At 29.5% G+C, this 14,273-nt stretch overlaps 1 protein-coding gene across 1 annotated transcript; it reads right to left on the minus strand.

Annotated features, from left to right (window-relative positions):
• LOC107625955 (probable protein S-acyltransferase 14) lies at positions 431-4,316 on the minus strand. Its single transcript, XM_016328703.2, has 7 exons — positions 3,702-4,316; positions 3,003-3,222; positions 2,819-2,910; positions 1,970-2,093; positions 1,813-1,898; positions 1,539-1,604; positions 431-964 (listed from the first exon to the last, which is right to left on the minus strand). Exons 1-7 carry the CDS (start codon positions 3,909-3,911, stop codon positions 845-847), a joined length of 918 nt encoding a protein of 305 aa, XP_016184189.1. The 5' UTR covers positions 3,912-4,316; the 3' UTR covers positions 431-844.

Consider the following 14,273-nt stretch of genomic DNA (forward strand, 5'->3'; position numbering starts at 1 on the left):
TACTTAATAAATATGTTATATTTTTGTTAAAAGATTTCTTCCTCATATTTGTTGCCATTTGATTATACAAAGTTAAACTGGATAATTTTCCATTTTCATCATCCAAATTCGCAAGCTTAAAAAACAATGCTTAGAAGTAATAATTTATGTGAATATAATAAGATAAAGAAAAGTCTAGCGGTCCAACAACTTTATTAAATTCTAGCTTAATATGTAACCAGCAAAAGAAAAGTGAATAATCCCACGTCATTGGATTAAATCTCACACCATTAAAATCATCATTGATGGCTACTTGATGGCTACAAATCACAAAAATTGCTGACCCTAACACTCCTCGTAAGACAAACTCGTTAAAATAACGACCATTTGAAGGAATTAATACAACCGTTAACCTTTTCCTTCTAAAATCGTAATCAAAGATAATCATCACTAAGATAAAATTCACGGAATTGGATTAGATTTCAAATTCCCAATCAAATGTATGAAAGCTTAAGAAAAGAAAATTGCATTACCTGTTGAACATTTCCTAACATTATGAATATTTAACTAAAAAAAACAACAATGGCTCCCTCTTCAAAACACCAACAACTTGCACCCCATTGCTCTCTCCTTCACTTCAACATTACACAAGCATCCATTTTGAAATGACCCCATTTTTTTTGTTTTCTCTAAATAATTGATGCTAAGTGCTTATGCCTATGAATTGCTAGGAGCTCAAATCAGATATACTTTACAAGTTACATCTCTGTTAGAGACAGAAAAGTAGACAAGGGTTGTGGAGTTACCATGTCATTTTGTTACATAATGTGCAAATATATTTAGCTTCTTTCTGTTTTCTTAATAACTATTGGGAATCAAAGTCTGGTTTTGATGGATAATCAAGACCTTGTAGTGCTGGCATTTTTCGTAAATCTTCGTCTGAATATGCAGGGATGAACCAGTATTTCTTGTCCATCCCAAATACCTGATACCAAAGCAAAGAAAAAACAGAATTTAGCTTCGACTTACTACATACTGTTTAAGAGCTTTCTACAAAGAACTTTCTATTGAGGAATAAGCGCACTGCACAACTGTTGAGGAACTTTCTACAAAGAACTTTCTGGGTGGATAATCAAGAAGGAAAATATCATAGTATAAACATGGGATTAGAACATATTCAGCATAGTTACGAAGAACGCAACTTAATCAGAAGCAGAAGTGGAAGCAACAAATAAAATAAGAAAAGGCTGACATATTTGTTTTCGCTCTTGTAGAGCCTCAAATCGATGGGTTTGACAAAAGCTTCCTACATTACTTTTTGCCTAAAGCATGGTTTTGGGATTCTAAAAGCAGTGTCAAACATGTTATAAGTTCCAATGGTATTTAGCACTGCTACTTAAGACCCAAAAAAAAGCTACAACAATCATTTGTAGTTACTATTATAAGGATATTGACGACATTTATGCCAGATTTTAATGCAGTGGGTACTGAATAAAGAACATCTAATGATGAAAATATACTTAGAAGAAAGAATTCTGAATATACTATTACACACAAACCTGTTCAAAATTTTTTCGACGACCAAGATCATAACGCCATTTTGGAGTTGTTTTCTTCTCATATGCCTGCTCACAACAAGAAATAAAGTTCTGTCAGCTACATAACCCAACTTTCATACATCAAAAAAGAAAGAAAAGCATATGAAAGATTTATATATTATCACAACCCACATAAAATAAATAATATTAATTAATAAAATAAAAGGATCTACATCCATACAGCACAAGGATCTACTTTCCCAAATCCAAGCAAAATGAAAAAGAAAGAGTTTACCTCAATAGTTGTTGTATTAGCAGCCACCAATGATATGTGCATGATTAGAAATCCCATGACACTCAATGCGAAGGCCAGATTCAAAACTGCAGTTAATCCAGCGTTATAAAAGTTCACAGATGTAACGTAAAACAAAAGCAGTGTTTTGAAACCCTACCAAAAGCAAGAAAAGTTGTAGCAAGAGATCCAGGTGTTCCAGGAATTTCTCCATCACTAAAGAACGCTATGAAATGTGGCAGTAGGCATGCAGTCACAAGACTCGTCTCAAGAAATGTATAGAACTGCACCAGTAATTGACCCGATGAATTAACCATGATGTGCATTTTGCAATTTAAGCCACAAATAAAGAACAAATAAATCCACAACCACTCATGTGTACAAAGACTAACTACACGCCAAATGCAAAGTTCATACCGACAGCATACGTAAAGAAACTCACAACTATAACCTTTTTAAAGTATCATTCAATCATTGCCTCAACTGGCGAATTAGCTACAGTTCATGCAGGACACTTGTATAAACTAAAGCACATATGCCAGAACTAAAATGACATTCCTATTATCTATCCAGTAGGATTAGACTACGAAACTGAAATTATAAAACGTTCAGCTATTCCAAAGGTAGAAATTAGCCTAAGCCATGAATATAGCAATAAAAGTAATGGTCTCCTTTTAAACGTTAGCCGCTTTGCGTTGTAGTAAATATGCTCCGAATTTCAATCCACATCAGTCTAACATTATTGTGCATGAATATCCCTATGACAGTCCAGAATAAGAGCAACAATCCAACTTTAATAGCCAAAACTTTTATCTGTTTCAGATTTCAGTGTTATGCAATAGAAAAGGAAATTTCAAAGTAATAAAGGAGGTCAAAGTATAGTGTGTGTTTCTATGTTCTACGTTAGCACAGCTTATGAAAGTGTTAAGATATCAAAACACCATCCTAGCAAGCCGGAAGCGATAGCTAGATAACAAGATAATAAATAGCTCTAGTTAAGGCACCATACCAAGAAAAGGAGGAAATACTTGTAATTTAGAGCACCAACACAGTTAACTACCCAGACACAATGATGGTCCATCTTCAGCACACATCGTCCACCTAGTATATAAAAAAAAAAATGAAAAAGACGTCATCCTGGCTCGGCATTGATGTGGCAGTACAAATATGGAAGATTTTGTCCAAAAACTCACAAACTGAACAATGATGGCATCGAGGCGGCTTGAGCTGGTTGCACTTCCGGCAGTAACGGACACGTTGACCAGAAGGATCAGATTGCAGATTACCAAACTCGGAGGCAACCAACGGATCGTCCTCTCCTCTTTCCTCATCAATTGCAGGCCTCCAGTTTGGAGGCACACTTCCCGGATCCGTAAATACGACAGAAAAGTAACTCCACAACAGCATAATCAACTGCATATCATCAAACAATTTTCAACCACCACATTATTTTTAAGCTAAGATACTTCATTAATCCATCTAACTAACTAAATAAATCAAAACACAAGCTAAACACATTTTTGTCAACTTGATGCAGGGTTTCCAAATCAACAGTAAGCTGAAGATATTATACAAACGGGTTCCATTTAATAAAGTAACAAGCACTTTTTATTCCATCCTCTTCCCAAAAAACTCAACTTTTCAGTTTCATCTACCAAACCACACAGTCTAAGCCATTCACTGTACCAACATATCGATCCCTATTCCCTAAGTGACAACCATTTGCTAATTGCAAGTTATAACAAGCTGAGTTCCAAAATTAAATTAGCAAACATCTCATCCTGAGCTAAAAAAAGCTCACATTTTCAATGAGCTTTAGCTCAAATTCAAACAAACACAATTTTGAAGGCAAAAAAGAACAAAAGATGTGGAATTCAGGAATTGAAGTTTACCAAACCATGAAACAAGATCAACACTGCGATGGCAAGAAGACAATCAAGGCCTCCAGCAGACAACACAGGACCGTAATTGGTCAAAACAACAGCATAATAAGTAACACCAACAACCCCAAGAACCAAAAGTATCATGATCGAACCCAAGCCTCTGAGGGCGGTGCAGAACTTGAACACGTTCCAAGCCATTGTAGCTCCAGATCTATGCATAATCGAGGAGCAACAATCCCACCACGATTCAACACCAAAGATCTTAACTTTCCGATAATCGGAGCCACCCCAGAATCGTAACACGACCCGATAGTGCTAAAAAAAATTATAAAAATAAAAAATCAGCCGCTTTTTTGCACCCAAAAATAACACATGGCGAGAAAGTAGAAAAAGCGTTGCTCCGACACCAAGAGAACGGGAGCTGTGTTTCTCTGTTGTGTCGGTGAGTTTGGTGAATCTAGGGTTTACGGTGAATTGGGGCGAGATTTTCTGTTTTCGGTGAAGATTTGAAGAAAACACACCACAGAGATAGATGCTAATTATGAGACGAAAATGGTGAAATTTATTTCTTTTATTTTTGTATTTTCTGTTATTTATTTGTTGGGAAATTATTACAAGGACAGAGGGATTTTTATGTGCTAAAGTTGATCTCTTATTTATTTTGGTGATAAATTAACTATGATGATGATGTTTTTCTCAAACTAATAATATCCATTGTTGTTACCAAAAATGAATAATTAAGAATTCAAAAGTAGAAGCTTTTTACTGTAGTACAAAACAAGATAATATTTTTAACTTTTAAATAATATTAAATAAAAATAACAGTTTAAAATTTTCTACTTTATTATTAGGTTTTTTTTCAGACAATGTTAGTAAGAGCTTATAATAAAGTGATTAGTTGTTTAGTAATATTAATTATATCATTGGTATCTAGTAGTGGTTGTTGATAACTAATAATCAGTGACAGAATACCTAATTAGTTAATTACAGCTTCATTTTGGTCAAAGAATCTAGAAGGAGACTTGGATAGAATTACATTACTTGAAGTACTCAAAATTATATGAGTATATGACAAATTGAAATTTTCAAAGCAGTGTGGAAAGTGACCTAGGAGTTTTCATTGGGAAAAACCGTATAATAGTGTATTTTTGGGAGATAATAGCTTAGATGGGTTCATATTCACCATCTTATTAAAGTTGGGACATTTTTCCAAATTTAACGTGTGTTTATAGAGGTATTAAAAAGTCTTAAAAAGTACTTTAATCTCTAAGTATTTTAAAATAGAGTAAAGTATTTTTTTTATTCTCAAATATTAGAGTAAGTTTTAAATTCATTTCTAATACTTTAATCGTTTTATTTATATTTTTAACGTTTTTAAATCGTATCAATGTTATTCTTTAACTGAATATATACGTGAACATCAAAATGCGACTCTAAAGAATGTTTCCGTCACATAACTCTCCAAACTCAGATTCAGTAGCTCTCGCAAGCACAAACCCTCGGAAGAGAATAACCTTCCTTTAAATTATGAGTTTATCATGATGGGTATTTGCCATTTAAAGTTCAGATTTAGTATAAATAGAAAATGATAAATTCTTATGTTAATTAAATCAAAATCTAAATCATAACGAATTCATTCTAACTAAACAATGCAATTGAGAAGAAAAGAGCTTAAAATATATTTTCTATATATGCTGTTCAAATTTACTTCAATTAGCACATGCATATGTTCTTATTATCCTATTAGAAGGTAAAAGAAGGAGGAATAGATGTGATTGAAATCTATGTGTTCTGGAATGTTCATGAGCTTTTTCCTCGCAATGTACCTCACCACTCTCTTTTTTTGAATTATTATCATGTTTTGTTTTTTCTTTTGTGTTTCTCTCTCTCATTTGATCTTTATTTATTGTGTTTTCTGCATGCTACTCAACTCAGTACAATTTTAAAAGAAGATATGATCCGATAAAATTCATAAAGAATTGAAGATAACACAAAAAGTTGGTCTCTACGTTCATCTTCGCATTGGTTCTGATGTCTATGCTGAATGGAACTTCAAGTACTTTCTATTTTTCACTACTACTTTTATAATTTTTTATTTAATTTAATTTATCATTTTTTAGTTGTATATAGAGAATTTTTTGTGTGGCTGAAGTATGTTCCAAGAATAAGCTTTAAAATAGACAATGAATCTTTCAAAGTGTGTCACGTAATTAAATTCAACATTTTTTTTCTTTTTTTTCTAATGAATTAAACCAATTGAAAACTTGATTTGCAGAGAGTAATGCAAGAATTTACTAGAAGAATGTAGAAAAAAATATTTGTTTCTTTAGCTGCTTTTGAGAGATCTAGACATAGAGCTTTCAATATGGTATGTTTTATTATTTCATACTTTTTTCATCTTGATAGAATCAAATAGCTCAAAAATATAAAAGAAATGTTATTGTTTAGTAATTTGAGCTAATGCAGAAATGATTTGATAGAAGTTTGAGCTCAAAGAGAAAGTTTTAGTTTTCTTAGTTAAGTATTCTTAGTTAAGTGTTGGTTTTCATGATGCATTGGAATTTTCTCTAGTGTATTTAGCTAATTAGCTTATTCTAGTAAATATTGAGAATTTACTCTAGTATCTGTTCAAATATGTTAGAGTTATAGATGTTATTGAAAAGAAATAGTTGTTTTTAATGTAGAAGATTTAGAGAATTAGTATATAGATCAAACTGATTGAGAAGTCTCTATTTATAAATTAAATGCATTAATTAATTGAGTATGCTAAATAAAACCATTAATACATTCATATATTGATCTGCATTGTGAAAAGGATGAAAAGCAAATGAAATAATAACTGTCTTGTAAACATTGATATTTGATGGATCTTTTACCTGAATGATTTTAGCATCAATTTTTGTTACTCTTCCTCTTATTGTTTCATTTCATTGTCCATGCTGGATTTTTTTCGTTATTATTTTTAGGTTCTAATTTTTTTTAATTATTATTTTTAATATTGAATTGTCATTACTAATTTTTTGTTGTATTTTTTTTTGGCAAATTACTGATAACTTGGAACAGAGATTTTACAAGGATTTACGTAATGAAAATTTGGCTTAAGTAAACATTGTTTTGTGTATATATAAGAAATTGTTATCGTTGTATAGTTATAATTAAAAAATCATGTTATGTTTGATATTTTGTATATGGGTTATTATTTTTTATTTTCGATACTAAAAAATCATATATTATATTTAATACTTTGTTTATGAGTTATATAATATTTTGTTTATGGGTTATGATTTTTTGTTATTGTGAAATTTTGATAAAAAGATTATTTGTTTAACGCGATAAAAACTGTATTTTCAAACAATAAAAATTGTCACTTTTATTCGATAAAAATAGCGGATTGTAACTGCCATTTTAAACAGTATGAAATGCCATTTTAACCCGGTAAAAATAGCGGAATCAAATATCATTTTAACCAATAAAAATGCATTGTCAGGGTTAAAACAGGGGTTCAAAAATCTCATTTTAACCAATTAAAAATACCGTTTTAATTTGGTAAAAAAATGGCAGTTTTAAATGCCGTTTTAACCAACCAAAAACGTAATTTTTACCTTGAAAATAACGGCGGTTTGAACTGCCATTTTAACCTATCCAAAAATTGCCGTTTTAACCAACAAGAAAATGCCTTTATTTGGAAATAATGGCGATTTGAACCACCGTTTTAACCTATACAAAAATCGCCGTAATAACCAGAATGACGTCTAAAATTACGTCGCTTTTTGAAACCGCTGTTCTTAGTAATAATGACGGTTTGAACCGCCGTAAATACTAAAAAAATGTCGTTTTTACCAGTTTTTTTTGTAGTGTCCAAAGGAAAACAAACATTGTTCAAATCATATAATTAAACATTATTGTCAAAGTCTCTAATCAATCAAATATAGTCCAAATTATAACTTAAAGTAAAATGAACAAACATTCTAAATATAAGAAAAAAAATAACGTTTCAAATTCGATTAACATATTAAAGCCAAAAGTCCACCAGACAAGCCCACCCACCTCACTAAAACCCATGAATTAGGCGGTGTGGGTTAGGTGAGATTTTTTGTTATAGCGGTCTCAAATTTCTATTTTGACCTGTCTTTTTTAGCGAGTTACACGAGATGACTCGACGGATTTCGACCTTTTTATCACCCCTACTTTACAAGTTACTATGATACAAAATACTATAAGTTAGAAAATAAAATTTACCAGATGAAAGCGCTAGATTTAAATGGATAATATACTCAAATCAAATTCTTGATACAAAAATATAAAATAAAACTTTGTGATATTATATCTAAAATCAAGTTTCAATTATTTTTCAAATACCAAATCAAATAGAATAAACACTCAATTTAAATATAAAAAAATATACCAAAAAATACAAAATCAATTCTTCTCTAATTAAAAGAGTGACTAATAATATACGCAACAAATATGGAGACACAACTTTCAAAGAAAAATCTTATAATTTTTTTTCTAATATTTGTTACATTATTACTTTTATCATATCAAACTAAGCTAGCCAAACAAACTATTTATACTAATTGATAAATAGTGAAATCACGTGCCAAATATGACAACGTGTTTATCAACTTACATTTTTATGAATTGTAAGTTGGTAACTTCAAGTTGAAATCTTTGATCAAGTAAATTAAATTTTAACCTTTAAATATATAGTCACACTTTGCAATTAATTCACTCTCTAGTAATATATATGTTTATCGACTTGCATTATTATTTTCAACTAGTAGATAAATAAAAAATGATTTCCAATTTACCACAATAAAATTGACTTTTTCAAAGCTTTACGTTTCTTCTAATTCAAACCAAGTTGTTTAATCATCAAAATTAATTTTACTTTTTCATAATCTCAACCTCAAAGTTAACTTTTATTTGTTGATTGCTTTATAAACTCTACTTAAAATAAAATATTAGTACTTAAAATACGAAACATCAAAATTGAATCTCTACGAATAATTAACCAATTTGGTTAATATCTAGAAGACATCTTTATCATTTTTAAGGATATTTATTGAAACATTTGAATCGTCTTTCTTTTTTTTTGTCATAAAATGTTGTTCTAACATCGTTCTGTGTAAGTATTATTGTCCTACAAACTTTTTACATTCCATAATTAATACGGTCATCGAACTATTGAATTTCGAGCATCATAGACGACATCTTTAAATAATTGGCCTAGAAATTAATTTAAAGCTCTGATACCACTATTAAAAAAAAACGTGCGAATGAAAATGCAAGATTTATACTATTGACACAAAAGGAACACCAAATATTTTATTAAAAAAAATATAATATAACAAAATTACAAAATTGAATAAACAGATAACTACTTTACCCAAATCAAATCCTTGACACAGAGATATAAAGTAATAATTTGTAATACTCCTCTCAAAATCAAATCTCGATCACACTCTAAATATTAAATCAAATATAGAGATACAATACTAAAAAATCTTACAATTTTCTTTTTAACACTTACTATATTGTTATTTCCATCATACTAAATTAATCTAGCCAAGCTATCTATTTATGCTAATTCATAGATAATGAAATCGCATTGCAAATATGACTTGTTTATCAACTTACATATGTATGAGTTGTAAGTTGATAATCTCAAGTGAAAATATTTGACCAACTAATTAATTTTTTATCTTTGAATATAGTCAAACTATGCAATTAATACAATTTTTAGTAATATCTATATTTATCGATTTGCATCATTATTTTTAACTAATAGACAAATCAAAATTAATTTCTAATTCATCACAATAAAATTTTTCTTTTTTAAAATTTTATATTTCTTCTAATCTAAGTCAAATTGCTTAATCATCAAAATTAATTTTGCTTTCTCATATGGTATCCAATTTGGTATAAAAAATAAATAAATAAATAAATAAAAATAATGGAGCTTCTAACAGGTCTATGTGTCGAAACAATCATTGCAGTAATCTTCTTCTCTAAATGAAGCCATCGGCTATAATATGCATGATTCTTAGTATCTCTGTTAGTAAGTCAGCCACCATAAAATAGGCTAAAATACATTTTTCAAATTCTCTAAAATATATTTTCAATAATATCTCATTCAACATGTCAATGAAAATTTGCTTGTTTTGCACCAAAAAGAAGATATTGGACGAGTTTGTCTCACAATGGCCTTGTCAAAAATTTGCTATCTCAAACCAAAAACAAGTCTCTTCAAAAATTTAATAAATTCATATTAGATATGTAGAATTTGTATTCGATTCAAATTTTGTGAATATTATTCAATTCACAATTTTATTAGATTTTTTTTATTTGATCTAAAATAAGTTGAATCGAATATCAAATTTTGTCACTTTAAATTAAGTGTGACAGAAATAAAAATATTGAGATGGATGAGTATTCATATGCGATTGAATAGAATAAAGAATGAAGATATAAGAGAGAGTTGGAATAGTACCTATTGTAAAAAAAATGGTAGAATCGTGTCTCAGGTGGTTTAGATATGTGAGAAGAAGAGAAAAAGCACCTAATCAGGAGGGTGGATGAGATGGAAGATGGACAACGGATGAAAGAAAAGCAGAAGAAGACATAAGAAGACCATCCATGAGGTGGTCAAACGAAATCTACATATAAACGATCTCTCTGTAAATATAATACATGATAGAGCCCAATAATTTAATCCATGTAGCCGATTTTACCTAGTGGGTCAGGACTTTGTTGTTATTGTTTGTTGTTGTTGATTATCAAATTTTGTCAATATATACGTAGATCCGATGCAATAGAATATGACATTGATTCGTCTAAGAAATCAAAAGTTAAAATTAAAATAATATATATAGAATATAATTAGTAATTATGGTTCCTAATCTTTGTCTCATTTTTTTTCTCTAACTTGAATGTCCAAACACAATGTTGTAGTCTATTATTTTAAGAGTGCATATAAATAGGATGAAACTGAATTTGTCTTAACTCAGATTCGATCTTAAATATACATCTTGTTTATTTTTTAGATCCCAATTCAATCCTAAACCTGATAAAATCTAAAAATTTTCGGGCCATGATTATAATGGGTTTAAACTGGGTGAAAATCAGACCTTTAAAACTTTAACGATAATTTATAAAAAAAATTATAAAAAAACTTATTTATGATACACTTATTTATAAAGAAGAAATTTGTTATCGAGAAGTTGATATCCATATTTGAACTTAAATTTGTCCATAAATTATAATTTGATGCTTTTTTTATCATTTTTCTAATTCAACAAGTACGATTAAAAATAAAACAATAAACTTATAATTAATATAACATAATATTAGAATTAATTTAAAATATATATACCTTTTTCAGTTTCTTTTGGATGTACATAAGTCAGGTGAAATCGAATTCGCCTTGATCTAGACCCGACCCTAAATAATGACCGAATCTATTTTTGAGACATTTACCCAATTCTAAACCCAGTAAAATCACGCCAAATTAATCCTTAAAATATTTGAGTCTAGACCAAATCTTTAAATCGAGCCGAACTATGTACATCCCTAGTCTATTTCCTAGTCTTCCATCTTTTTCTCGTCATTGGCCCACCTTCTCTTCATTTTGTTGGTCATTGCTAGTTGCTATACACGCCGCTCCTCAGTCCTTCATCACCACTACTCTTCCCTAGCAAGAGGCCTTGGCCCACATTACTCCTCCCTGGCTAGTGCAATAGCTCACTATTCTGTTTCTGCCTCTGATATCTATCACAATTTGCTTCCCTTTTTGTCAGCGCTGCATCTAGATCTCCTCACTTTATCACGCTTATTATTGTTGTCTTAAGTGTTGTTGCGGCTGTTTCGTTGAGTCTTCATTCTTGCTGCTATTGTGTATTTTTTCTTTAACTGATTAGTGATTAACGTTGCTTCAATTTCTTTTTTTTTTTTTTTAATTTTGGGTCTTTTTCTTGTTTTTGATGAATCGAATTGCAAGACTAAAAACACCAATATCAAATCTAATATGAGATTTTAAGTGTAAATTGGATCACGAGTTTGTTCAAATTTAATTCGATTCCATCTATGTACATCCTTATCGCAAAAAATTTGGCACACAATTCATAACATTTGATTGCAGCACACTTACACTTTTAAATATCGTTTGGATAAAATATATTTTTTGTATTTAAAATTTTTTAAGAGAAATTAGGATGGATATTCATGGTGGGTGTGACAAAACTCTAACGCACTCTATAAAGGATAGAGCTTCATTTGACAAAAAAATTAATAATAATAAAATAAAAGGATAGAGCTTTATATATTTTCATTCCCAAGGTTTGTGATATGTTTCTTGACTTCCTTATTTTTCCACTAAATTTCTGTTTTGGTCTTGAGATTCACGCGACTATTCATTTTGGTCTTTGAAATTTAAAATTATCTATATTGGTCCTCTAGATTTAAGTTCGCACACCAATGTGATCCTTCGATTCTTTTCGACGATGATTAGAAAAACGGAATGTTGGGATGACACCCTCCTTACTATGTTAGAGGATCAGTAAACGATGTAATTTACCATTGACATCCAAACAAGTCAGAAATGTAGTCGTTTTGTATACGAAGGAAGAAGAAACGATAGAGACCCAAAATAAAGTATTATTCTTCTTCTCTACCTCCACTATTCTTCATTTCTGATTTGTTTGGGTGTCAAGAATAAATGACGTCACTTACTTATCATTCAGCATGGCTGAAAAGATGTCATCTTAGCACTCCATTTGCTTAATCATCACTAAAAAGACTCGAGGAATCATATTGGTGTTTGAACTTAAATCTAGAAGACTAATATAAGTAATTTTGAATTTCAAAAACTAAATTGAATAATCGCGTGAATCTCAGGACCAAAATGAAAATTTAGTCTTTATTTTTCTTTTGGTTTTGTTTTATCCACCTTGCTTTTTTGGTGAACATTTCAATAATGTTGCCAAAAAAACCTTCAATCTTGATTGCAAAGAGCCAAAGACTAACAGAATAATAATAAGCTAATACTATAAGAGGAGATTAGAATATATACAGGGGATCACCTTTTCTTGGTTACTCAATTAGTATCGTTGACCCTTGAAACCCAAAATTAATGAGATATAGGCTGGTTTGTTTTGTTGTTCTTTTAAGTTATTATCATTTTGTGAATAAGAAAAATACTTTTTCCAGATTAAGTATATTTGCGTCATGAATGATAATTAAAATGTAAATTTAGACTACGTTTCTCTAAAAGATGTTGTAACAAATGCTAACTACTCTTAGATTTTTCTATGCAACAAGTAATATATTTTAATTTAAAAAACGTTGACTCATCTACCAAATGCTATTTTTGTCATTTTATGTTTATTAGAGAAACTCGTATTTAACATTATCCATGTCATGACCCTGACATGGACAGCTACTAGTCTTTTGATTTTGGGAGGGGCACTGATTTTTCGGCTCTTGTTCAAAAATATCTGAAACAGGCTTTAATGTTCATCATAAAAAAATGTATGTTAACTTACATAACAAGATCGTCATGCAATTTTAAAGCTCATGAAATCAAGTTGGCATTAATATTAAATGAATTTTATTATCCTGTACTCTAAAAGTATGGATTACGCATCTCATAAAAAAATATTTTAACATTATTTATTATTTTTATACATTAAAAACGTAAAAAAATTTATTTTTACAATAAATAATACTAAAATATTTTTGCATGATCTGTATGTTTAACCTATATTTTTAAAGTATATGATAATAAAATTCATATTAAATATAATTTGCTTACAAGTTACAACCACTTAGGTATTTACTTCTTTTGCATTTAAATAAGTATTTATTAGTCTTCATTTAGCAAAATTAAGTAACATTAAATGAATGGAATTTATATACTTAATAAAAAAATAATTTCGTCCAACTAATCTAAACTATCTAAAATAAAGCTATAAAATTATTTCTTTAATTCACTTACGCAATTATGATTAAACACTACTTATTTATAACCAAATTTAAAAATATCTATTTTTTTTTTTCATTTTTGGGATGAATTTTATTAGACGTGTGTATCTTTTTTCTTCTAAATTTCAGTTTCAAACGTACAGCTCAAAAACTTGTTAATAAAAACATAGAAATTAAAACGTATCTGGGAATGAATGATTTGTGAACACACTAGACATAATGCAAACATCTCTATGAATCAAACTACATACACATTTAAAACATGACATCATGGAGAGTTAATTAAAATATGTTACTAAAAATATAAATAAAATCAAATCCTATATCCATAATACGCAATATTATTATTCATGATCGAAGAGCGAGGCACAATAAACTACTAAATGATCGATGAAAGAACACCTCAAAAAATGGGAATACATACATACTTTAATTTCAGAAGAAGTAACATTATAGTACAGCTAGCATCATAAATCATCATAATACCATTAATTCAACCCATATATATATTTATTAACAATATACCTAAAATAATAGCTGGAATAGCCTGTGAATATGGCATTAAATGTTTCATATTAAATATGTGACACCCTTTATTTA

Source organism: Arachis ipaensis, chromosome B02, assembly GCF_000816755.2.
Source record: "Arachis ipaensis cultivar K30076 chromosome B02, Araip1.1, whole genome shotgun sequence".
Lineage (NCBI taxonomy): Eukaryota > Viridiplantae > Streptophyta > Magnoliopsida > Fabales > Fabaceae > Arachis > Arachis ipaensis.